The sequence below is a fragment of the Phaseolus vulgaris genome, chromosome 5 (assembly GCF_051622355.1).
Source record: "Phaseolus vulgaris cultivar YP4 chromosome 5, ASM5162235v1, whole genome shotgun sequence".
Lineage (NCBI taxonomy): Eukaryota > Viridiplantae > Streptophyta > Magnoliopsida > Fabales > Fabaceae > Phaseolus > Phaseolus vulgaris.
Window position 1 is genome coordinate 44448696 of NC_143502.1, and position 27931 is coordinate 44476626.

General features: G+C 34.1%; 3 protein-coding genes across 4 annotated transcripts; 2 read left to right on the forward strand and 1 right to left on the reverse strand.

Moving 5' to 3' along the window:
• The first annotated feature begins 3883 nt into the window (after positions 1 to 3883).
• On the forward strand, positions 3884 to 6798 carry LOC150027741 (probably inactive receptor-like protein kinase At2g46850). The gene is made up of 3 exons (XM_090301987.1): positions 3884 to 4726; positions 5142 to 5225; positions 5473 to 6798. The coding sequence occupies exons 1-3, from the start codon at positions 3952 to 3954 to the stop codon at positions 6534 to 6536; spliced, it is 1923 nt and encodes a 640-aa protein (XP_090158113.1). The 5' UTR covers positions 3884 to 3951; the 3' UTR covers positions 6537 to 6798.
• Positions 6799 to 8570: 1772 nt separating this feature from the next.
• LOC150027742 (soluble inorganic pyrophosphatase 3) lies at positions 8571 to 10841 on the forward strand. Its single transcript, XM_090302195.1, has 9 exons — positions 8571 to 8720; positions 8853 to 8973; positions 9099 to 9127; positions 9410 to 9475; positions 9598 to 9705; positions 9874 to 9939; positions 10025 to 10145; positions 10229 to 10310; positions 10598 to 10841. The coding sequence occupies exons 2-9, from the start codon at positions 8853 to 8855 to the stop codon at positions 10638 to 10640; spliced, it is 636 nt and encodes a 211-aa protein (XP_090158321.1). The 5' UTR covers positions 8571 to 8720; the 3' UTR covers positions 10641 to 10841.
• A 317-nt stretch (positions 10842 to 11158) lies between these two features.
• Positions 11159 to 23361, reverse strand: LOC150027743 (endoribonuclease Dicer homolog 1-like). 2 transcript variants are annotated; one of them, XR_016520909.1, is made up of 21 exons: positions 22997 to 23361; positions 21832 to 22901; positions 21546 to 21659; positions 19511 to 19721; positions 18670 to 19064; positions 18363 to 18594; positions 17900 to 18072; positions 17685 to 17807; positions 17424 to 17584; positions 16816 to 17049; positions 16576 to 16726; positions 16108 to 16290; positions 15050 to 15211; positions 14865 to 14960; positions 14128 to 14759; positions 13658 to 13953; positions 13367 to 13566; positions 12378 to 13292; positions 12100 to 12264; positions 11620 to 11987; positions 11159 to 11527 (listed from the first exon to the last, which is right to left on the reverse strand). XR_016520909.1 is itself a non-coding variant. In XM_090302194.1 (21 exons), the coding sequence occupies exons 2-21, from the start codon at positions 22888 to 22890 to the stop codon at positions 11350 to 11352; spliced, it is 5853 nt and encodes a 1950-aa protein (XP_090158320.1). In that variant the 5' UTR covers positions 22891 to 22901; positions 22997 to 23361; the 3' UTR covers positions 11159 to 11349. The 2 variants fall into 2 exon arrangements, 1 of the variants encoding a protein (XP_090158320.1); XM_090302194.1 differs by having other exon boundaries at positions 13658 to 13758.
• Positions 23362 to 27931: the final 4570 nt, after the last annotated feature.

The following is a 27931-nucleotide window of genomic DNA, read 5'->3' on the forward strand; positions in this document are numbered from 1 at the left end:
GTATTTTAAATTGATGTTGTCATTATCATATTGATTATTGAATTGGTGAAGGGTTGAGTTCAAAATTCAAAAGGTTAAACTGGATTTAATAAAATATTTTTAATTTATTTATTAATATAATAATATAATATATTAACTATAATGAACCCTTAAACTCGTTGATTTTCCTGATTTAGGGTCGGTTCAACCCGTTTCGATCAGGTTCTAACTACAGCGGTTTTTTAGAAATTCTAAACCGGACAATTGTGCCGGTTCCCAATTAAACCGATTGAAGTAGCTTGTTTATTTCATTAGCATTACAATTCACTTCAATTTGTCACAATGTATTTGTTTAGAAAATAAAAATATATTACGTAAAATTACTAATATCATCATATTTACTATTATTATGAGGTAAAAAATTGAAGGTGGTAGGTGATTTTTTTTATAAAAGATAAATTTTGATGATAAATTTAAATTAGGGGTAATGATTTAAACATTTAATGTTATGATAACCAATATTATTCACTTTATCCACTAATTTCATTCATTATTAATTTTAAATATGATTTTTATTCATAATAAATTATAAAATAATAACTATAGCTAGCACTCTATTATATGTTTATAATTAAAACTTACAATAAACAAATTATAATTTAGTTTTTAAAAAAAATCTAGGCCTTTGTGCTTGTATTTATCTTTCTGCCTGGTATCTTTGTAGATGTTTTTGTATAAGGGTTCCCTTAATTATTTTATTCATTGCTGATAAAAAAAAAATTAGTTTTAAAATAAAAAATTTAAAATATGATAAAATTGTTTTAAATTATTTAATTTTAATTAAAAGATGGAGATGAAAGAATGAAGTTTCAGGAAATGAATATTAAGTTTAATTGTAATCACCAAGTTATCATCCTAAAGCAAATTGGAATCCATTGAGAGAAGAAATTGAAGCATGGTACCCATGATGTTGGACTTCTTACTCTCCATACAAACTTTCCTATCTTTTTTTCTATTTTTTTATTAATCACCAATCAATTTAACTTATTATATGATCAAATTTTATAAATTTATCATACATCACAATTAAATATCAGTACGCAACATGACACTGTTACTGAAAATATATTATTAATTGCTCTTTGTTTACCCTGGTTAAAAAAGGAATGCAACATTTTCACTCAATTTACACGTCTAAAAGAAAGAACAAGAAACCCCTTGCTTCTCACCTAACACACCAACTCAACCTTAATCGCTGCTACTTCACAACGGTGGAAAAAACAAAAACAAAACACCATAATTATGTGTTGACAATTACTTGTCCCAACATAATTACATGTTCTGAAAAGAATGTAATCAACATAACCTATTAGAAACATAACCTATTAGAAGGAGACTTTTAACTCTAACACAGTTTCATAAAATTGATTTATAATGTGAGGTTTGTATACTATGAAATTTTCTAATATCTAGTCGATGTGAGATCTTTACACTACAAAAAAATCATGAAATAGAAACCAATTTTTAGAGATCAAAATAATTAGTTACAATAGAAACTAAAATAGAGACCATTTTAGAAACTAAAAAAAAAAATTAGTTTCTAAATTAGTTTCTATTATTTTCTATTATTGTTAAATAGTTTCTAAATTAGTTTCTATTATTTTCTATTATTGTTAAATAGTTTCTAAATTGGTATCTAATTAGCAACTAAGGTTTTAACTACCAATTATTTAGTTTCTAAATTTGGTAGCAAAAAACTTGGTTACTAATTAGATACCAATTTAGAAACTATTTAACAATAATAGAAACTAATTTAGAAACCAAATTTCTTTTTAGTATCTAAAACGTTCTCTAATTTAGTTACTATTGCAACTAATTATTTTAGTTTCTACAAATTGGTTTCTATTTCATGATTTTCTTGTAGTGTTAACACACTTCTTCATGTTGAGACTACTAATATACGTGGTCTAATAACGATCTAATAGCGAGTGGTCGATAAATCCAACAAACAATTGTTAGAATAAATTTAAAATGACTCTAATATCATATTATAAAATAACAGAGATAAAAAAAAAAAAAAAAGAGAGAAGGATTGTGTGTAGAAAAAAGATAGGGTAGTTTTGTGTTGTTGGAGTTATGTAGTACTAATGAGTTATATTAATTAGGTTAGGTTAGGTTAAGGTTTATGTGGGTCCCCAAGAACATTAATTACTTATATTTTTTCTTCTCTTTTTGTAAGGTACGCATCCATATTCCTTTCCATACATTCATTGTTCACAGATCTAATTCACTGACATTCCGTAATCCTTAAACTATCTTCCTCTATATTTTATTTTATTATACACACACGCACGTATAAGCAAATTCCTAGTTTGACAAAAACAGTACAATGTGCTTTCAATTTCAATTCATAGATATGTTTATATATACCCCTTCAACATATTACTACTTCATTAAATTTGTCCTTCAAAATGCGGAAACTAAAACCATCTTTATTGTTTTCTCAAGTTATAACATGGTTAGAATATTTTAATATCAACACTAAAAATGAAAATTATTATTAAGTTTAGAATCTATAATAAAGTATTAATGAAGTATAGAAATCAAATATATTATCTATGAGACTCGGACACATCTCTTAAATAGTGTGTCTGTGTCGGACACACGTATCAAAGACCGATACTCGCACCAGAATTGTAGAACGCGTATCATTGAAGTATCCAATTAAAAAATATTTATTAAATTTATGACAATTTTAACACAGTTTTAACACAATTTTAAAAAAAAAAATATTAATTTTCTAAAAATTTAAATTTATTATATAAACTTTTATTAAAATTGTAAAAATAAGAAACATACCATTTTAAACCATTTGTCGATAAAAAAAACTGAAACATACATTTTAAAAATCATCTATATTTTCATTTCCATGTCCATATTATATCAGTATTCATCCGTATTATGAAACTTTAGCAAATAACATGGATTCACATATATAATTATTGTTTTGGTTTAGGAACAAAAATGGAAAAAAGTTAATGTAAAGAATGAAACCAAAAACAGTAGTGAAGATGAAATTCATGATTGATATGTACGTAAGATTTAAGTAGAATTGAATCCTTGAGTTGAGTAAAATGAAATGTTTACAATGAAGTGATGTTATAGTATACTGATTATTCCTCTGAGTTTGTGCAACAAATCTCGATTCCCATGCAAGATCACAATACTCAATGCTACGTAATTAAGCTTTGTGCAATTCAACAAGATTGAAATGCTCACAAGCTTGGCCACGCTCGCTCAGCACACGCTCCCATGTATTATTCTGATACGAAGTGTGCCCCATTCCTCAGACCAATCGTCTCCTCCTTCTCCAACTTCTATGCCTCCTTCACACTACCCATTACCTCCCTGATTTCGCCACGTCTTCATCTTCCTCTCTCCATTGCACATTTCTAAGCCTACCTTCTCATCTCATCTCATCACAACCAACTCTACTCTAGGATACTTTACCCCTCACTACTCCCACATCCCTTCCATTTGCCTTATTACTGTTGGTCCCTTCCATTTGCCTTATTACTGTTGGTTGGATATCCTCGACTAAATATTAGAGCATTTCATAGTATATAAGTAGATACAAACCTTACAATCCGGTTTGATGAGGTTGAATTAGGTTTAAAATCCAGTGAATCAGTTTTACAATATACATACATTCATAGTATATAAGTAGGTACAAACATCTTTACAATCTGGTTTTATGAGATTGAATTAGATAAGTAGGTACAAACATCTTTACAATCTTTACAATCTGGTTTTATGAGATTGAATTAGATTTAAATTCTACCAAGTGGTTTTACAACATACATACAGTACAGTAATATTCATGTTTTCTTATTATTTTAAGAGCCATTAAATTTGGGAGGAACTACACTGACACTAGACTCACTTCTCTTCTTCCTTAGAAACCAACATACAATGTCACGTATTCTCCTCCTGAGTTTTGTTGGACTTCTGGTGTGCTTCCCATTTTCTTGTTCCCTCCAAGAGCAAGGGAAAGAGCTACAAACCCCTTTGCATCCAAACTCTTGCAATGAAACATGCGGGAACCTCCATGTTCCCTTTCCATTCTATGTCAACTCCTCTTGTGAGTCAATTTCCCCTGCCTTCCATCTCTCGTGCATAAACTCCACCACCCTTTTGCTCAGAATTGGCTCAGTGAGTTACACAGTCTTGGAATTCTTCTCAGATGGTGTGCTGGTGGACTTTCCCGGCTCATCATCCTGCAGACAGTACAATGACTTGAATTCTTTTGGCAGAAGCTTTGCAGGGAAGAACAACTTTGGAGTTTCGGTTGACAATGTTGTTGGTCTCTATGACTGTGAGGATTCCTCTCTGTGCAAAGCAGATTGTGAAACTATTGACTTGCCTGGTTGTGATGGAAGGGGAGGAGGCTCCCTTGCCTGCTGCTATCCCCTCTCAGACCATACCATATGGCATGTTGGTGATGGATTTTCGGTATTTTCTCAGTTTGGATGCAGGGGAGTTTCTAGTTGGGCCGTTTTGAGAGGCTCAACTTGGGGAAAACGTGGGGTGAAGTTGGAATGGGCACTGCCCAGAAACTCCTCTAAGCAAGTTTGTGCAAGGAATGCTAACATGGCCAATGCTACAGCAATCCAAGGAGGCGTGAGATGTGTCTGTCAAAATGGATATGTTGGTGATGGTTTTGCTGATGGAACTGGATGTTTGCAGGGTGAGTAGTTTTCATCATAATCAGGATAAAAAAGGGTATTTGTTTTAATGTTATTACGTATTTGCAATTATGTTGTTTGTGCTGTTCTTGAAAAATTCAAGTTTCTGCTTCTCACTTTTTGTACATTTATATCTCTAGATTGGCCCTTTTTGCTCTCAGGAAACCATTTCTTTCTAGGCTCTGGTAGCAGGTTTTTGAAGTAGAAACACTGTTTTAGTTTCACATGTCTATTAAGAAAACATGAATAAGAAAATTAAAGGTAGGTAAATAAATATGCTTCACAACACATGAAAGATCAGCAACTCCCTTTTCTTCCATAAATGGATTTTTTGGACTCTGAGCATATACACTGCATGATTTTTAACCTTCTACTTTTAAGTATGACATTTGCTTATGGTTGATGTATTCTTGTTAGCCTGCATAAAGGACGGAAAGGAAGCATATGGAAGTGACTGCTACATCAAAAGACATGATCAGAGAAAATTTGTTATCATTGCCGGTTAGTAATAGCTAGAGAACTGTAAAATTCAAAATAGTTTTATTCTCCTAAAGTCTTGAGTGTACCAACTCATAAATTACAAGGTCACCAACCTATAGAACACAGTCAACAAATTATGAAGAGGTCACAACAAGGATTCCTGACTACCAGATTTGCTTTCAATTCTGCACCATTTTCCTTAATCTATATAATCTGGTAGTCATGGTCAGATATATACTTACATTTCTTGTGTCAACTCAACATGCAGGAATCATTGGCCCAGTTCTGATTGTTGCCTCCCTGGTTGCACTATTTTATCTTCTTAAAAGGCCAACAAAACCAGGGATGTTTGACACCGAGCAGGCTTACTATCAAAACATTTCAATCCCCAAAGCTTGTAAAATTCGACTGTTCAGCCTCCACGAGCTAGAGGAAGCCACAAAAGGCTTTGAAGAGAGTCAGAAACTCATGCATGCCAATAATGGGACAATTTTCGCTGGAGTTTTGAGGGATGGATCACACATAGCTGTTCACAAATTACAATGTGAGAAGAAAGACTTAATTCAAGTTCTGTCACAGATCGAGGTTCTGTCTTCTACTGTGCATAGAAACATGGCCCGCATTCTTGGTTGCTGTATTGAATCTGGCAACACTCTGGTAGTTTATGAGTTTCCTTGCAATGGTACTCTGGAGGAACATTTGCATCAAAGCAAAGGACAACAACTTCGTTTGGATTGGTATAGGAGATTGACTATCGCTGCAGAAACAGCTAGTATTCTTGCATTCCTACACTACGACAACTCTCCTCCCATATTTCACCATAACCTTAAATCTGCATGCATCTTCCTAGATGATGATTACTCTGTCAAGATTGCAGGATTTGGTCTGATCAACTCCAATGTTTACTATGATTCTCAGTTACATAAGAACTACGAAGGCTTTGGCATCTGCAAAAATGATGTTTATGACATGGGTGTGTTGCTTCTTGAAATTATCTCAGGCTCAAATCGCTTGGATTTACCAACTTCAGCCTTGCAGCAAATAAGGGCTGGAAAATTTGAAGAAATTTTTGACCCTTTTCTTTGCTATCATGAACAACCACATTATCGCCAAGAGCAAATGCAGATCATTGCTGATCTTGCTACAAGATGCCTTCTATTTGGTGTAGATGTAAGGCTAGGAATGGTTGATGTTGTGAGGGAGTTAGTGCACTTGACTAAAGAAAGTCTTGATGGGGGAATTACCAAAGGACCTGCACTTGAAGAGACTTTCTCAAACTCAAGCCTTCTTCAGATGATATCAATGTCTCCAGATTCTATGAGTGTCCCTTGAATTTTCCCTCCTTGAAGAAGAACATAAACATCCTTAATCCTTAATTGTGTGTGAAGTATAACTTCCCTGCCACTGTACATCTGGGGAATGAATCCAACATTCTGGTCCTGACATACTTCATTAAGGTACAAAGCAAGTGTATGCATGTAACTTCATAAATTTAATCAACTGCTATAAACAGTGTTGGAACCATTTTCAGAGGTTCTTTTTTGTGTATTCAGATGAAAATCTCTGTGCATTCTCAATGTTTCAATTTACTGCATATACAAGATTGGAACTGCAGCTCTGATTCATTTTAACTAATCACATTGATCACAACTTAAAATAAAGAAGCAAACTTTTGATAACTCATTATATTAATATTTTTTAAATTTAAATATTAATGTATATATACAAGATTGGAACTGCAGCTCTGATTCATTTTAACTAATCACATTGATCACAACTTAAAATAAAGAAGCAAACTTTTGATAACTCATTATATTAATATTTTTTAAATTTAAATATTAATGTATATTTTGTCTCTCTCTTTTTCAATCTATTGATTGAAATTTTCTTCTTAAGGATATGATATTATTGACATTCAAAACATAAGCTGTTATCCTTTAATGCTTATTGTTAATGCAAAACTAATCAATGGTAACGTGATCTAAATGCAAAAGCCTCAAAGTAAATTATATTTAGCAAATGTATGAATGATATGATTAATGAGACAATAAAGAATTTAACTACCTACTACAATTAGAATATGAATGTAGAGTATTAAAAAAACAAGGCAATTACGCAGTTTAATCAATTCAATCTAAAGAATCAATTTAATATACAAGAATTAAAGAGTTTCAGAACTAGTAAAGATTGCATAAATAATTTTATACTTAATTATCATTACATTTATATCACTACTACAAAATCATACAATAAAAACTAATTTTTAAAGATCAAAATAATTAGTTGCAATAGTAACTAAATTACAGACCATTTTAAAAACTAAAAAAAAAATGGTTTCTAAATTAGTTTTTATTATGGTTAAATAATTTCTAAATTGGTATCTAATTAGCGACCAACGTTTTAACTACCAATTATTTAGTTTCTAAATTTGGTAGAAAAATCTTGATTGCTAGTTAAATACCAATTTAAAAACTATTTAACAATAATAGAAACTAATTTAGAAACTAATTTTTTTTTGTGAAATTTGGATCAATAGGGACATGTGCTAGATTCCATTGTATGCCATATTCTCTTAGTGCGTGGAACTTTCACCATGTTTTTATTTTCTAAAACTTGATTTACAACATTTTCAAGGCGATTTAAGTAGTTGAAATCATGCAAAGCAAAAAGAAGCATTGAATAAATTTTATAACAAAACTACTTAATATAAGTTTATCATTTTTGCCCATAATAGAACTATTGTTCTATATAAAAAAAAATTAAAAATAATATAATATTATTATTGCAGATAAAAAAAAATATTACTATTATTACACACTGCTGAAAACACTTTTTTTCTAATTTTTTAAAGTCAATCTTTGAATAATCAACATCTTTAACCCAAATTTCCTCTATGCAACTCAACTTTGAGTGAGAGGGGAGCAGTGAACAATGAAAAAACCTTTTTTTTTATCAAACATTATATCAACTTCAAAAAAATAATAATTAATGATAAGAAGATTGAGAAATAGCTAGAAAATTTTCAACTGACACATGTCATAGGTAACCCTTTTATTAAGATAAATAGATCATTTGCTGATAAAAAAAAAAGATAAACAGATCATGCTATTCACATATTTTTTTTTTATAGTATTCTTTTTACATGAATTATTATGATGTCACTGTAGAATATGTACCAAAATCGAAAGGGATGCCAAATTAGTAAAGAGGATACAAAATTAGAAAAGAATGAAACGGGAAAAAAGGTGAAGAAGTTCTAAAAAAGTATTTTGCTTAACTTGGTTTTCGGGGAATCTAGTGGTTAATGCAGAGATAAGGAAGTTTGAAATTTGTAGGAAACAAGTGGAGTGGTAAATTCCATGAAGAACCGAAGTGTATGCTCTAATCAATTTGACCAAGTCTCTCAAATTCCCTTCAAAATTCTATATAAACACATCAACTCCACCATTCTCTTCTATCTCTCTCTTTTCAACCCTTTACACTTTCTTCCATCAGTATCATTTATTCCTCATCAAGGTACTTCTTTTCTTACTCTCAAACCTTTTATATCTATCTGCATTGCATGTTACCATTCCTTTTGTACTTTTTCCATGCACCCTTTTTCTGTGACTTTTTTCATCTCATATTTCCTTGTTCTATACCTTCAAGATGGCTGAGAATGGCGAAGAAGCTCAAGAAAATCGTCCAGTTCCCCGTCTGAATGAAAGGATTCTTTCTTCTTTGTCAAGGAGATCAGTGGCTGCCCATCCTTGGCATGATCTTGAAATTGGTACTGTTGCTGACATATTATTATACATTGCTTCTTCATATATATTTTATATTGCCAATTTGCCTTCAATTTACACCGATAAGATTTAAAACATGTTTCAAAACTAAAGTTTCATAAATATGCAGGACCCGAGGCTCCTCAGATTTTCAACTGTGTAAGTTCTCATCTTCTGCTTTCTTTGGATGAATGTTTGTTCTGTGTTACTGCGAAAATAAGGTCCAAAAATAAAGCTAATAGTCTTACGGGGAGTCTACTACTCAACCATTGCACTGGTGCAATACAGTACTAGGTTACTGATCTCAAATTTTTCTAACTTTGTTGGGTCTCCAAGAACTTATTCTCTTGAACCATATATACCTACATTCCTTTCCCGACTTGCAATTTTCTAGTGAAATAGTGTTTATGCTTGCTGAATAGTGTTAGTTGCCTCCAACAGGTTGTGGAGATCACTAAAGGAAGCAAGGTCAAGTATGAACTTGACAAAAAGACTGGATTAATTAAGGTACAAACTAATTGCATGGTTATTGGAGTGGAATTTGAAACAGATTTCACACAGAGCTTACTGCCAGATTATTTTATCTCTGTGCTTTAGATTTTTCTTCTTATTGTCCGAATAATGCTCAGGTTGATCGGATTTTGTATTCATCTGTTGTTTATCCTCATAACTACGGTTTTATCCCCCGCACACTGTGTGAAGACAATGACCCAATGGATGTCTTGGTCCTCATGCAGGTAAACCATTATCATTTTCAAATCAATATGTTTTATACAGCAAGCAATCATTTAACCTGCTCTCTACATTATTATTTTACTATTTACTTAACTGCATTTAGAGAAATCCTAAACATAGGCACTTAACATAGTTAGCTTACTGAATGAACTACAATGGTTGAAGGACAGGAACCAGTTCTTCCTGGTTGTTTCCTGCGAGCCAGGGCCATTGGAATCATGCCCATGATTGACCAGGTATTGCTTTCTAAGCCAATAAAACCATTCCCACTTCTTTTACCCCATTTTCCATTACGCAATAACAAATGTGTTTTTGACACAGGGAGAGAAAGATGATAAAATTATTGCAGTGTGCGCTGATGACCCAGAATATAAGCACTTTACCGACTATAAAGAACTTGCACCTCATCGCATCTCTGAGATCCGACGCTTCTTTGAAGACTGTATCCAATTCATTACAATCTTCTAAGTTTAGTTTTTATCTTTTCTTCATAATTTGAGTTTTGTTTCTTAACACATTGCTAAGACAAAAAGAATGAGCACAAGGAAGTAGCAGTTAATGACTTTCTACCTGCAAGCGTTGCTGTTGATGCCATCCAGTACTCAATGTAAGTGTGTATATGTATCCAATCGAATTAAACAAAATTCTGTCACTCTACTAACATCATTCCCTTCTGTCGTGCTTTTGTTTATGCAACTAATACTGCTCTATAGTACAAGAATTTCGATTATTTTACGTCACATTTTGCTACACCTATTAAAATATGCCCTTTTATTTGACATGAAATAAGTGTAGAAACATAAAAATAAAGTAAGGTGACGAGAAAAAAAAAGTACAAATCTGGAATCTCTTACATATTTTTACGCTGCTAACCTTGCTTCTAATTTGGTGCAGGGATCTCTATGCAGAGTATATTCTGCACACCTTGAGGCGATAGACAACTGTTATTCTATGTTCTCCATCAACAATCAGAATAAGCCATAATATATTGTTATTTTAATATATCTTAATCAAACCTATCTATACTTTATAGTTTTTGTATATAGCCGGATAATATACAACCTATTTTGGTGTATCAACCGTGCTTAATGTATGTAACTCCTCATGTATAATAATCGAAATTGAAGTGTTTTAACTATGTTTACCAGTTTCCAAGCTATAATTTGGCAGTGTTTTTCGTCAATGTTGACTCAAGTCGTATTGTGACCTTCATTATAGACTAAAATTCTCGAGTAAAAGTGGCAAGAGCAATATCGCTGTAGAATTTAATAATTTGCATGAGCTGTTTCTAGACTACATACAAGCTACAAAATAGTATGCTTAACATTTAATAGCAGTGTCAACAAGGCACCTAATGCTGGCTGTCAAGTCTCGTATTCTAGTCCTCAACTTGTTTTATGTACCACTATCCTCTGTCACAAGATACTGTGAATTTCGTAACATATATAATAATTATTTAGAGGAATCACATAATTGGTTATATATATAATAAATTAGAAAATAGTAACATCCCTTGTTTCTTATTTATTCAACCATTGATTGAGACATGTCTTGAACCAGTTGATAATGCTGGGTTCAATACCTGATGCACAGGAATGGTTTAAATATTTGGCTAGATAGAATGGGAATAAAAATCACTCCATCTATCACGAGTATAATTTGTTTAGCAGTTCTAAGAGAAGAACGGCTGCTGAGTCTTTGGCCTTCTTGACACTTGGCATTGGCTCTCCAATACATTCATCGGTCCATCCTCTATCAGTAGTATTGACTCTCACCGCAAATGTAAATCTCTTTGCATGTGCTGGACCACCCTCATTCACACACCTACAAGTTTCAGTATTAAAAAAAGTTATAGATGCTCAGATATAGTGACCATCCATTTGCAATACTAAATAGGTAACTTCATAATGCCATACCTGTAGAATGGCATAGGCCAATTCCTTCGTAAACAGATATCATTTAATGTTTGCCTAGTAAATGTCTGGTTTCCATTCTTTTTCCCGTTTTCATCATCCTTCTCCTGAGTTTTCCCCACCTCCTTTTCTTTCAAAGCAGCAAGGGCATTTCTGGCAGCTAATTTTTGTGCCATTTTTTTCTGTGGATTTTGAGCAGCTCCTACTTGCACCCCATCAATGAATACTTCAACAGTGGCCAAATTGCCAATACGACTTGCTTTATACTCTAAGCCTTCAGCTTGCTGTTGGCATCGCTCCTGCAGCTCTCGCACAGGATGCATTGGCAGAGTCTCTGGGGTAACCATAGGATGCAGAAGAGGCTGAAAAACCTGGCAAAATTGAGAGACCCGTAATATTCTTCATTAGTTTCTCTTTTTTCCTTCCATTTTGTAAATGAACACTGGAAGGAATGGTCTGTATGCTTAAAAGCTAGGTACTAACCTTCCAAACAACAGAAGTATCCCTTCCACTGTCAAGAAAAATGGCACCTGCAATAGATTCGACAATGTCACCAAGGACCTTGGGAGCTTTGCAGTCTCCCAGACCAAAGGAGTTAAAACCTGGCTTTAACAATTCATCTTGAACTTCCTTCACAAATTCTTTAATCTGTAGACAACCAACAAAATCATCACCTCGCTTAAAGAAATTAGGAATATTGCAGGTAGGTCATATGATTCATCTCAAGGTAATAGTAAAAAGTCATTAGAAGGAAACAAGACCTGTTTCTCTAGGGCACTGGACCCATGTCGGAGATGCACATGAAGGTTGTGTTTAACTGCAACACGTGCAAAATTTTCATTATTTACAGCAGCAGCCCGAAGGTCAGTCAGACGTCCCGGTGGCAGATTTGTGTAAGTGAAAAACAAGTGCCTGGTGATAAGATGATCCAAGACAGCATCACCCACGAACTCCAACCGCTGATAACAGGATACTCCTGAAGATGGTCTGGAGGCATGTGTTATGGATTCTATCAACAGCCCCTTGTCTTTGAAGTTTATATTTAAAGCACCCTCTAAAGTATCAAAATTAACACTCCTAAGTATGCTGTCTGGAACATTAAATGGCTTTCTAGCACACTCCAGCGTATCGGGATCAAACTCTATTTGAATGCCAATCCATTTCATAAGGTGATTAGCAGCATTTTTACCACCTTCTACATAATATACCCCAATTAGTGCCTCCACAACATCTGCAAGTGTCTTACTGGACAGAACTCTGTAAGAACTTGAATCACTCTCAAGCTCGCCATCTTCCATCTCATCATCATATCCATCTGTGTGACAATCCATCTTCTCAGTTTTAGAAATGGACCGCTCCTGGTCAAACAAAGAGGACTCCCCATCCTTGGTATCTTCATCAAAGACAGGCAGCACCCCAGGAGCTGCCCATCTGGATGGAGCAAAGCGATCTGCCTGAATATATGATTGAAGCCCTTTACTTAAGGCATACTGATATAATACCATGTTACTGACCATTTGTTGTCTCATCCTAGTAAGTTGACCTTCATGTTTCTGTGGGTATTTTAAGAAAAGAAATCGACTAACAACCCATTTCAGGTAAGCGTCTCCAAGAAGCTCTGCCCTTTCATAGCAGAATGTCTCCTGGCAAGAGGCAGCGGTCAAGGCTTCTAAGATCTGTTCACAAAGAAGGCATGGGTTAACTGAAGAAACTAGAACTAAAAGCCAAATACCTGGAGCAGACAAGATACCTTTGAAGTCTGGACAGGATAACTTATCATATTCTTCAGCTGAACTGCAAGTAGCATACTTTCAACCCTCCTCATTATTGAAGGCAACCTCTGGGCACCACGAACAAGTGATCCAGGCAGTGGGTGTACAAGGCATAGCTCAGGCGGAAGGAAAACATAATAAGTTTTATCATGTGTCTCTTCAGATTCCCCCTCATGTGCTATACAATGAATTGACAGTTCCCATTAAACATAAGTCCACGAATTTTGCAAAAGCACAATAATTCCAGGATAGAAATTATGAGAACAAACCTTCACTGTGCTCAAATCGAGGGGAAAGAAGATTCTTGCAGTATGATACACCACGCCCTCTTATTAGAGGTTGCTGCTTGTAAACCAAATCAACTCCATACCTACACCAAAGCAATAAAAAAGACCAGTAGCCATTCGCACCCTCAATTGTGCAAGAAGACACAAAAAGCTTCTCTAATCTGGAAGGAAGAAGAAGTTATTGTCACTTTCCAAGGAACATTGTTGATAAAGTCCGCAATATTTAGAGGTGACAACAGGCGATTCCTTCACAGATTAAGATTAGCCCCTTGTTCTTCCTGCACAATATTAGAGGTGCAATGTGGCCAACAAGTTATTGGTAAGAATTTTCAAAACACAAAGAAACAAGAGTACAGAAAATGGGATAGGGAGTCTTGACTGCATCAGGAAAGAATTTTTTTTAAACAAATGGGAAAAAACTACGAGACAACAATATTCGTAACATATCATACTTTTGCTTGTAGTAATCAGCATATGAGCTGTACTCCAGAGGACCAAGATAACCTTCTTTCCTAGGGAACGAGTTTTCAGCTGACATGTCATAGCGTATTGAATCAACATAAAACCTCTTCCCCGAATGAGCAGCAGTTACAATTTTCCCTACCAGGTCCTCTGCCTTAGTACTGGTATCTGCCATCATCAATTTTCCATTGGTAGTCATATTAATTTGCTTTTGTGTTTGCATGGAATCTCTACTTGGAACCAATCCTGAAGCTTTCACCACATCAAACTGGGCCACAGCTCCTCGGATTCCATAGGTGGGATGTGATTTTTGCCCAAAAGCCATGCCATGACGCAATTTCCCAAATCCATATTCCCTTCTGTCTCCACCTAATGTTCTCTCATTAGTACCAAGGTAAACATCTGGTCGAGCTTTCTGGAGGGGATTCTTCCATGCATCGGCTCCAATTATTGTCTCAACCAGACACCAGTCAATTTGGTTCATAGGATCTACAGACTTATCGCCAAACATTGGGACAAACAAATATGCTTTTGCAGGATCCCAAGGAGTGGTAGATGGTTCAACATCCACATCCAAGACAATGCTCATCAGTCTTACGTGAAAGCTTTTCAGGGATGCCAGCTGCATGTCATTCAAAAATAGGTTTCTCTGTCGTATAAGAAACTATTTTCAAAAAAAAATATATGAACATTTAAAACAAGTATAGACACTGATTAATTTTTCAACCTGACTCTCAGTGATATTTATCAACCCCATAAAGACAAGAGATGCCTTTGTAGTCACGGTTCGAGCGATAAATAGATCCATTGACATCGATAACACCTACAAAATGAATATGTTAGAAAGGGAGTAAATGAGTTACAATGCAAAAAAATGGAACTAGAAGCAGTAGCACAAATAGAAATGACTACCTCTGCATCCAGCTCATTGCCAAAAAGTATTGCAAAATTTGAAACTTGAATCAAGAACGGATCCTTTGAATGGCCAATATTTTCGCACTTTACAGCATACATGTAAAGATGAAGCAATTTGGAGTTGTTGCAAGCATCTTTTCCAGATAAGATCCATTCTCCCTGAAAATTCAAATAGCATTAAGCAATAATGAGGTCAAGACAATAAACATATCCTGTAACTAAAGACTAAAATAGCATGCATGTTGCAGCACAGATACAGATTTGGTGAATTTTCATTTTTGTAGAAGGTATAGCCCTGCTCTTTTCCTGAATGGGAAGTGTTGAGAAGAGAGAAAACAAGAAGACAGATAATGACTTATGTGTGTTTGGAACACAACAGAGTTATTCAATTTATAGAGGAAGTATTTAGATTGCACTTGTTCTCCACTTAACTTCTTTGTTTTAATAATAACCATCTTCAAAGCCTTCAAGATCATTGCACTGGATTGAAGGTATAACTGACAAGCCTTCTTTACAAAATGAAGAATGATAAATGCTGTACTGGTCAACTATATAATAAACCCTTACAAAAGATTACTTAGACTACATAACTTGCAGAAAGAACCAACATTCAGCATCATATCACTGAATTAAAGGTATTACACACAAGTTTTCTATTGAATATTCCACATCAACTAGAGATTTAGCCAAATTATAGTATATAAATGGGGTACAAACCTCACTTACAAACCGGTTTTGTAAAGTTGAGTTAGGTTTAAAATTCACTTTCTAAGATGGTATCAAAGTCTATCCTAACGAGCTTTGTTGGGTTTATCGTATCATCTACAAGTATTTAGTCTTGTACTTGAGATGTTCAGTCCTCGATGTGAGGAAGTATCTTGGAAATTACTTCAACAAGAGATAAGGTAAAATTAAAGTATATAAGTGTGTACAAATCTGACCTTACAAATGATTGCTGATAAAAAAAATGAATATGATAAATGGTGTACTGGTCAACTATACAAAACCCTTACAAAAAAATTGCTTAGACTGCATAACTTGCAGAAAGAACCAACCTTTAGTATGTCAGCCACACCTTCAGGATAGAACTCCCTATGTCTAGCAGTCCCTGGAAGTGGATCTCCTTCATCAGTTTGCTCATCCTTTTCTCTTTCTCCCCCACTTCCTTTATCAGGCAATAGCATGTCAGTGAATGCTCCCATCTCATGCAGTTTCTTGCAAGCAGCCAGACAAACAGCCTGCAAAACACCAGATTAACAAATGGTTCTTGATAAAGCTGAATAGTATTACAATTTAATATTCATAGAGAAATCGAAAGAGAAGATCTATTTTATTATTACTGAAATATTCAGTAGAGTACACATTTATAGACACTCTAAGAGTGCTTAGCAGGCAAAGACTACTGTGCTGACTCAGCACTTAAGTGACAGTTAACAAAACAAAGACTATCGTACTATTGTAAACAACACTAACACACAACCAACAAGCAGAATCAATCAAATTCATGATAAAAGATGGCGTGCCTGTTGTGCCAGACGCATAGAACTGCATATTGAGCCCTCGAGATTTTCAAATGGTGCATTACAAGGCAGTTGAAGCTTGCAAGAATATTCTGTGGGACATCCTGTTTTTTCATGCCTCTCCATAATAAACTCAGGACGAAGAATTGAATATCTGGACAAAGGATAAAAACATCCAAGTCATTACTTGAAAAATAAAAGGCTGGTAAAGCAAACTACCAATCTCAAGCAAAAATGCAGCACCTGTCACTCGGTAGCTGAGAGCAGTAGAAGTGGATAAGACCTACAGCAGAATTAAGACTCACAACTGCACCAGTTGACTTCACCTGGTAAACTGTTCCAGGCCTGGTGTCAACAGAAATCAATCTTGAAGTGTCCTTCAGATGACTAAGGTCTGTTCTCTCTATTGCTTCTTTACGCAAAGTCTCCTCACTGTTCCTGGCATTCCTTAGGAATGCTTCATGTGACAAATTGCCCCTATATACAAGACAAATCACAAGTAGTGAAGAGGGGAAGAGTTCAATGCCTTGGCATCCATCCACTCAAATATAAAACACCATGTATGTTTGGTAAAATTATGAACATTATGATGATTAATGACAGAACCAATAAAAATCCAGTGTCAATTTTTCAGTATGCCTATCAGATAAAGAAAAACAGAAACTTCCACAAAGAATAATTCACTATTGATTGAAAAAACTAAAACAAAATTTTCAAATAAATCACTGACACTAAATAAAGAATAAGTTCATGTTGTATAGCATAGCCAATTAGCGCAAGAGCCTCGGCACATGTGGCAAAATGATTCTGAAAAGGAAACTGACAACAGCTAAAATTGTCACAACCAGTACCTCTCCACCATCAGGATGTAATCAGATCCAGGTTTTCTGGCACGTCCCCTGGATTGAATGTATGCCAAAACAGTCTTTGCAAGGTCAAAGCGAATAACAACGTTGCATTGCCGGATATCAAGTCCTTCTTCAGCAACACTAGTGGCAACTAACAATGTGACCTACAAATGAGTGCATTGGTGAGATTGAGAGAATAGAAAAGATTATTTCTGGACATGTGAAACTGATAGCTGAACCATGCTAACAAAATACAAATATTACCCGCCCATCACGGAATTTGGAAATTGTATCTTGCATTTGGTGGGTCCGCATTTCCTGACTGTTATTGTGACCAATCAAGCTTGCACACTTAACAAAACTAAGAGATGGAAGCTCTGCAAAGACCTGCCAGATTGGCACACAATGAACCAATAGGATCTTCATTATGCAACTGAATCAACCAAAAGAAACTATAGCAGTAATGTTTGTCTATCAACCTTGGGCAGAACTAATGCAGACACAACACGCTCAACAAAGATGATTGCACGGAAGTCTTCTGTATGCTGATACTTAAGAAGTATTTTGATTAGTGCCTGCACCTTGGGGGTCACCTTGCCATCAGCCACAGCAGCTCCTATAATAACATCCACGTGCTCTCCGCCAGAGACAACTAAACAAAAATGTGTCAGCTTAAATAAAATATCAAACTACATTCCATCTCAATCATTGATATTTTATGACCGCTCTTTCACATGTGAAATATTTAGATATATGGTGAATTATGACCGCTCTTTCACATGAGAAATATATTTCATAAATTTCATAGTAATCCAATTTCTTATATACTCTAAGATGTTGCCAAATTAAAGAATAACAAATATAGCTTATCTGGATAATTACAAATTTAAGCAGATGAAATTTTGAACCATTACAAAGTTTCGTATCAACAACCCAGCTCACCATGACTGTCTGGAAGTTCCCCTTCTTCCATCTCTTCATGTTCAGACACACTTTGAGCTGCACCATTCTCTGAGTCATCAATATCAGCGTTTTTGTCAGAAACTGCACCCTCTGACAGTTGGCATTTCAGAAGAGAAACAACTTTACTCAGATAAGATTCCTGAAACTTGACATCAAGTTGGTAGTTGGCCCTTTCATCATTTTGCAAAGCTGCTAAAAAGGATTGCGCAACCTGCAAAAAGAAAGACACTTTATAAAGATGGCCAAGAAACTCAAGATTCCTCATTCTCCAAGAAGTAGTCTGTACCTTGTATGCACACCATTGTCCCAGTTCACCAAGTGCATAATTAACAGCTCTCAACTTCTGAATTAGGTTTGCAGCTCCATCGCTTTCAGTTCTTTCAGAAACTCCATATACTTGGCGCAGCTCTTCCTTAGCTCCAGCATCTCTGGCTCCCATAAACTGCCATTTGCTTCTTCTTGAACTAGATTTGGCAGCTTCTTCAACTTCAACCTCCATCTGCTTTATCTGCTCATGTAGATAACATAAACTGGCAGCTTTATCATACTCGACCACAACTTCAGAGGGCATTGGCACATGTTTCTCCAGCTCCTTACGATCTTTAATGGTGCAAACTATAGAATCTAACTTACTTTCAAGATTGCGAATTTTTATTGCACAATCTACTTGGCTGGAGACACCTGAATATATCACAAGCATGAAGAACTCAATGAATGAACAATGCATGTAATAAAAGAATACTAAGTTGTTGAACAGGGTTTCAAACCCCAAGCAAAATGTTTAGGAAAAGATATGGTCACATCTAGATTATCCTCTAAGTGTCTTTTCCCTATTTCCTCATTATCTCTTAAGATTAGTTACCAAATCTCCTTATCATATCATAATTTGCTTCCTTAATTAGTTAGGTTTGGTTAAAGGTTAGAATTGTTAGTTTTAAGAACCCATCAAACACATGAATACGCTGCAATATTATGCATCTCAGTTGATATAAAATTAGTGTTTCATTCTCTTGTATTCTTTCTCCCTCTTATACCTAAAATCCCATAATTTCAAGACAAATCATAGCTTTAAAAACTTAGTAACAAAGCACCAGATCCTAAGCTCAGTTGAGAAATTGAATAGCTACCCTTCAAGTTAACAGGAGAAGCAGTCATTCCAAATACAGATGGCCTGTTCTCTTTGGGAGTTGTATGGTAGAACTCGGACATCACCAGTGAATATGGGTGTTTCTTCACGGCATGGTGGCACTCATCCAGAATCAAGAGATTGATTGCTTCCATTTTTATTATGCTATGCCTCAAAATGTTCAAAAGAATTTGAGCGGTCATGACTAAAACCTACAGAAAGAAAAGCAAATTGAGTAATTGCAGTATAAACACACAGCTGGCCAAAGAAGAACAGTGGAAATATAAATAGGGCAAGAGAGGGAAAACTTGAGAATCTTATAGAAAAAAATCTGCCAACAACTTTTATCAAATTGAGGATAAAAGCTGCAGAAACAAATACCAGCACAACTTCAAAATCACATGGAGTCATTTCTTTTAGTACGATTTACTGGCAGTAAGTCATGCACTGCTTCTTAATATTAAAAAATAATACAAAGAAAGTACAAAAAAGGGTAATTAAAATATCTCAATTTAATTTCTCCAAAAGCAATCTTCTCGTGAATTAAGTAGCAGCAATTTCTATATGTTTGGCTCATTCGGGGAAGATTGGGTTAGATGCAACTTAAAAACTTCATATTTTCAATATAAGTCTTAGTTTGGTATTCCCGAAACCACCTTTTAGTCCTTGGTTTTCCATGAAATGAGAACACTATCTTGAGGTGTACCTTTTGTGACAAGGAGATAAAACCCAGTGTGCATTTATATAAGCAACATTATCCCTATGTCCCCAATTCCCATACACAAACCTTTCCTAAGTATCCTTTGATAAACCTCAAAACTCTAGCAACTGCATACCAATGGCACAACAAGGTGCATTAAGGAACTGGTTCACCAAACCATCCGCAAAAGAAATATCCGGTCTGGTTACAATGAAATAGTTCAGCTTTTGTACTATTCACCAATAGTTGCTTAGCAGATGGCAATTGCACAATTTGACTAAGTAACCTTAATTTCTAGTATGTATCTTAATTGACCCTGAACTGCCAAAACCAACATCAAAGAGATTGTTTGGTGTCATTTAGTTATAAGTTCTTCATAACTCCAAACAAATACAAATACCACAAAATCTCTGTCAGATTAAACATTAGAGTATTGAGATAAACATCTTAGAACAAAAAGAAAAATAAAAGCTCAAGTGAAAAATCATCAAAAAGTGATCTCACCATCCCCACACATTCTGAAATCTGAATTATAATACCCCAAGGAAACTAGAAAAGCATTCCATTTCAGTGATACCATCTTAAATGAATTCAACATGTAAAAGTTCGTTCAATGAGCAACACCCCAATTATAATTACAAAGCATATATAATTTATGAAAACAAAAGTAGGCTAAAACTGATACATACTAGTATACTAATTAAACTAAAATTTATTCTAACCTAAAAATTAAGACCATAGGCTTTTAACATCTACTTTCTAAACCTGAAAAGATGTGTACAATTTTTCCAGCTGTGTTGTAAATGGCAGATAGTGGAATATGACGGAAGACCAAAATTATACAATAGAAACACACTAGTGTGGCTATGCCACAGCAATAGCAAGCCTCCCTTCAAAAGTTGGCAAAAATTATCCATGCCATTGTGTCATAGCACCACCATTTAACAACAATGTTTTCCCATCCATATCCTATTGCAGGTTAGGAACCCAAAAATCTATATAGCTAGATGTGACCAATCATTTACTGCAAAGACTGCATGTGCTACAATTTTGATATCCGAACAAGAATTTCAATATGAAGTACACATATGCATTGGGTATAAATGAACAACTTTATTTCAACAATAATAAATACAAACCTTAACACTAAACCAGTAGCCAACTCTAGATGTGAGCAAAATATAGAGAAAGATGGAGAAGAAAACAGAATCTGAATTCAAAAAATGCAATACTGTAGATAATAACAAAAACAGAATCACACTAGACTAACACAAACAAAAACAAGGTGATAGCAAGCATAGATCAGCATATCTTCAATAGAAAATTTAAATCATACATGTTTGGTATCGAATTCACGCTGCCACCTTCGAGCATCCCAGAAATCCTGTCCCATTTCTCCACAGTAGTGGCCTACTTGATAACCAGTACGCTCACGGATTACTTCAGCTTGCTGTAATTAGACAAAGAACTGAAATTATTACAGCTTACTTATACAAATAATTAGAACTACAAGAACTTCCACGATTGTGAATGGACACCACCTGCATAGCACTACTTAAATCTCATTGTTGTCTCCAACCAAAAGCATTCAATAATAAATAATTTGTGAAAAACTATTCTACCTGGTAAACTAGTGGAACTTTTGGAACTAAGAATACTGCAAGCATTTTCTTATTTTGCTTCTGCAAACTCTCTTGTATACTTTTAATGAGAAGAACAGCAATTAAGGTTTTCCCTGCTCCGGTTTCAAGGAAAGCTATAGTATTTTTCCTCTTTGCCTGGTCAAGAACATCTAATTGATACTGTCTAGCTTTTTCCTCAGGAACCCTCTCCTTAGCCTCCTCAGATTTCTTATCAAGCTTTCCATTGTTCTCTTTCACATCAATAGCCATTTTTTCTTCTCGATTACGGTCAGGTTCCCAAGCGCCTGGGCGAAACACCATGTCATTGTTACCTAACTTATCCCTCTCCCAGTAACCCCTAGGTTCTTTATCTCTCCAATCTCTATCTCTAACATCCCTCCTGCCAACAGCACCATGATGCTCCCTTTTCCTTCCACCACCATCCCTATCCCTCCTATCAACCTCATCCCTATCCCATGGCCTCTTTCTGTTATTATTAAAACACCTCTCCCTCTCCTTGCCTTGATAATTACCTCTGCCATAATGAGGCCTCTCATTCTTGCAGCCACCAATCCGAGCCCTTTTGCTGCACCTTTCTTCACTATCAACCTCATGGCCACCATTCAGAACCCCTCTTTCTTGAGAATGATTAACCAAAATTCCCCCTTCATTCCCATTAGACACCTTACTCGACCCATTATTCCGAACAGTAGCAGAATGGTCAAAAGCAGCATCAGTGGGGGCAGGAACAGGAGCATGGTGATTTCCCCCATCCGCCAAAGTGGCATTGGAAGGAAACCAGACTTCTGCTGCTCCTTCTGCTGTGCCATTAGAGTTGGAAGCAGGCTCACCATGATTGAGAGGGAGACCAGCACCGTTTTTTATGCTGTCCAAAATCTTGTCAATGCCACCGAAGAAGTCCTGATTGGAAGGGTTGTCTGGTTGCTCTGAAACTATGGAAGAGACATCAAAATCAATGAAATCACACGATATGTCTTCACACGCATCAAGCCAGTAAGAGGGGTCCTCCCCTGCCGGAACCCTACTCCCATCCTCCATAACAGGGTTTGCTAAAAAAGAAGTCTTGGTCAGAAAATAAATAACAAGAAGAGGAATAGCAGAAAAGGAATGAATGAAAAAGAATAGTGAAAAGTGAGAAAGGCACCTAAAACCAAAAACACTGTAGGTAGTGTGATTCTATTAGATTCCGCTGTGTATCAACGCTTATTCTCCTTCCTTTGATTTCTTGGATTCTGGCTAACATAACTAAACTGTGCTGAGTCCAAAGGCAGAGATGTGTGCTCTTTTCATCCACTCTTGATTCTGAGAGTTGTTTTCCTCTGAATTTTGCTTCTTCTTCTTCTTGCCCTGCTGCTGCTGCTGCTGCTTTTTTTAATTTACTCAGAAAAAGCACAGCCACAGAGACAGAAGAAACAGAGCAAAATCCCAGACAGAAGAATCGGAGAACACAAACACTCCCCACCCAAACCACACACCAGAGATAGATGCCGCCGTGTGACAACCTAGTCTAAGTCAAAAAACATACAAATTATATTAAATATTAAACTCCTTTTTTCATTAATTAAGGTTAGATATTTCTCTCACACTCATTACCCTTATTTACTACCTATTTCTTTTATTCACAACTCAATTCAATTTAATCTCATTTTTTTAGGTTAAATAATTTAATATAATCAAATCAAATTTTTAGAATAGATAAAAGAAAAGTTTTATTCAACCTATAAACAGTAAAATATATATATATATATGATACTGTTAATAATAATATTTTTTAATTAAAAAAAAATATTAATTTATTTGTTAATGTATCACCAATATAGACAAAGCTCTCTGCCTTGTTTATCTTGTATTTCCTCAATTTAGAATTTACATTGTCTTCTATATTCAACAAATTCTAACCAATGATTAAACTGATTTTTCATGAATATTGGTTGAGGATTTTCTGAAAAAATGATTAATTTAAATAACATAAATAGTTTAAACTTAAATAAATAAAAAAAGACCATAAACAGCTACAGATTGTTGTCTCATTAAATAAAATCAATTACATTGATCACAAGACATGTTACTTAACCCGCTTAAATTTGTTTAAAATACAAATAAATAACTAATATGAGATGAAAAAATTTGATTATAGTTCATTTTAGAAAAAAAAAAAGGTTTAATGAAAATGTATTTTTAAATGTAAAAAAATAAGTAATTGATAACGTATTTTTTTTAAATAAAAGGAATGAAATTTATTTATTATGAGAAAATGAAACAAATGAGAATTATCCTCAAAATTAGTAGTTGAGATTCTTCTTACAATATATCCTTATCTACAAAATCATATGTATTTTTGTTAATCTCCTAAATTTCATTTGGTCTTTAAAGAAGAACAAATTCTATTCTTTGTCTTTATAAAAACTAAACTCTATTTTTTTTATTTATAAAAGAGTCAAAAAATAGTTTAGTAATTAATTATCAATTACTAAAGGGATTTTTTTAAGATTGAGTAACTATATTTGTGATTCTAAACTACTTTTATAGATATGATTATATGATTCTAGTATTGTTCACTGACAGAAAAATATTTATAATCTAAACTACTTTGATATTTCAAAAAAATAATTATCAATGTATTAAATTACTAAATGTATGTACTTTTCATCACCACGGATTGATATAACTATTAGTAATTTGTTTGGGTTTATAATATGATAATAGTGATAATAAAAGTAGGAGTAATGATAATTGGTATGATAAGCATGGAATAAGTAACAAGATAATAATAATAATATTATTATTAGCAGTAGTATTATTTAATGGTTAAGATGAAAATAAGATGATAATTAGAAATAATACAATAGTGATAGTGATAATAGTATCAAATCTTTTATAAATATTAAGAAAATAATGATGAATATTATAACAATCTTGATGGGATAATGATATTAGTTTCTACAGTAAATATAACAATAATATTTAAATATAAAAAATAATAAACGATAAAAAAATAATCATAAAACAAGGAATTAAATTTTCTTTTTTGCCATTTCTATTGTGCTTAGACAGAAAATATTAATATTATAATTTTGTAATGCATAAAGATATAAATAGTAATTGTGGTAGAATGTGGAGTTAATTTGGATATATTCTAAAAAATGAATGTGCTAGAAATGAAGAAGTATAATTCTAAAAGAATAGATAGAATAGAAATTGGTGAAGTTGAATAATTGAGTAATGTGTTTGGTTAGATGAACAAGAAATAGGAATATGAAAAAAGAAAAGAAGAAAGAGGAGGCATATTTGGTTGACAAGTGGGTGATTTTTGCTTTCCTTTTTCATTGATTCACACAACAAATTGGAGCATCACCCATTGGTGGACTATGGAACAATCTCATTTTGTTTGGAACCTCATCCTCCAACTTGCATCATCTACTCAATGCAAATATATTCTTCTTCTTCTTCTTTTTCATCATCTTCACATCAATTCATCTCAAAACTCCAACAAACAATCATAAAATAAAAAGGATGATTTTGTAACATTACTAAAAAAATTATTAAATTAAATAGAAACCAATTTTAGAGATAAAAAATAATCAATTACTATATTAATTAAATTAGATACTATCTTAGATCAAATGCAGTTAGCAAGCTGCTTACAAAATATAAAATTCTCTAATTTACTCCTTTTATTTTACATTTCAAATTATGATTAGGAATAATTAAACTCCGGCCAGTTGTAAATACTCAATCTTCTTTCTTTTTTATTAATTGATTTCTATTTTTTATCTCCTAAACATGTGCTTCTGAATCTCTTTATTTTTATGGTTTGAGATTGAAAATGCAATTAGAAAATTGGTTTTTGAACTAAATGTTTAAAAGTATAGAATTAATTAATTTTATTATCTTAAATTATTTCTACTTAAAGCAAATTCTTTATTTAAATTAATGAAAAATATAGAATTATAATTGATATATTTACTATGAGATTGTTGTAGTTGCAAACTAAAGGCAAGTTTGCTTATAACATTATATGAGATTGTTGAAGTTGTAAACTAAAGCAAGTTTGCTTATAACTTTATTTTTTTTCTTACCAACTATTTATTTAAATTTAATGATTTCAGTGGACAATGTATTGTGTATGAATTATAATTTAATAGAAAATATGAATATGAGTCTAAGCATGTCCTCTAGAAAATGATAAAATAACTTATACTGTATATTTATTAAGACTTTGAGTAGTTATCAAAAGTTTTTTTAGTTTCAAATCTACCATTTTTCGTAACTATTGTTATTGTATTTGTTAAGATTATAGACTTTAGATTTTTACAATTCAGTTTTAACAATAAATACCTATTATTATGATATTTAATTCAGTTTTAGGATTTGATTAGTCATGAGAAGTTTTGTTACTATTGTTAGTGGGTAGTTCTAATATTGTTTAGGTTATTCGGTAAAGGCTATATAATAGTCATCTATTATTCAATAAAAGTGAGCACTTTCTCTCATTACTTCTCTGTTCTTTAACATTTGATATCAGAGCTCCATTACGGGGCATGATTAAACCTAGAAAAAGCAGTCTTCTACAATAGAAAATCATGTCAGAAAGTTCATTTGTGCAGCCAAGAGTTCCGAAATTTGATGGGCAATGCTCATGGAAAATTTTCTGCGCTCTAAAGAGTACTGGGGCATGGTTGAAAATGAGGTTCCTGCAGCAACAGAAGGTATTGGCCTCACAGATGCCTAGAGAAAACACATTGACGATCAGAACTTGAAAGATTTGAAAGCAAAGAACTATCTATTTCAAGCATTAGATTGTTCTATCTTGGAGACGATCATTCATAAGGATACATCAAAGAACATATGAGATTCTTTGAAGTAAAAATATCTAGATTCATCATAGGTTAAGCGTGCACACTTACAAGCCCTTCGAAATGAGTTTGAAATTCTTCACATGAAGGAAGGCGAATCTGTGAATGAGTATTTTGCTCGGACCCTTACCATATCCAACAAGATGAAAGTAAATGGTGAGAACAAGGGAGATGTTGTTATAGTTGAAAATACTTTAAGATCCTTGACTCCCAAATTTGATTATGTTGTGTATTCCATTGAGGAGTTTAAGGATACTGACACCTTGACCATTGACGAGTTGTAAAGTAGCCTGCTCGTGCATGAACAACGCATGAGTTATCATGTAGAAGAATAACACGCTTTGAAGATTACTTACACAACACAATCTGGAGGAAGGGGTTGAGGTCGTGGTAGAGGAAGAGGACGAGGACAAGGTAGACAAATCTTCGACAAGGCCACAGTAGAGTGTTATCATTGTCACAAGTTAGGCCATTTTCAATGGGAATGTCCAAGCAAGGAAGAGGCCAACTATGCAGAAACTGAAGAAGCAATGTTACTGATGGCTTACATGGATATGAATAAAGCCCATACAACAGATGTATGGTTTCTTGACTCAGGGTGCAGTAATCATATGTGTGGGAAGAAGGAATATTTCTCAAATTTTAATGAAAAATTTAGAGAATCAGTGAAGCTAGGTAACAACACAAGCATGGTCGTATCAGGTAAGGGTAATATACGGCTGCAAGTGAATGGAATAGCACAGATAATTACAGGGGTATTCTATGTTCCAGAATTGAAGAACAATTTGTTGAGTATTGGGCAATTACAAGAAAAAGGGCTTACGAATTTGTTTCAAAACGGAAAATGTAAGGTGTTTCACCGTGAGAGAGACTTAATCATGGAGACCAAGATGACTTGAAATTGAATGTTTATACTCCATGTTATATCACAACATATAGCATCTACTTGTTTCAATACAATTACAGAAGATATGTGGCAACTTAGGCACTGTAGATATGGCCACTTGATAGCTTTAAAGGCTTGAAGACTCTACAACAAAAGAAGATGGTGAATGAATTACCACAACTTAAGTCTCCCTTAAGACTTTGTAAATATTTCTTGGTGGGTAAGCAACAACGACACACATTTCCAAGGAAGAGCACCTGGCGAGCTTCACAACTTCTCTAATTGGTGCATGCTGACATTTGTGGACCGATCACACCCATTTCTAATAGTAAGAAAC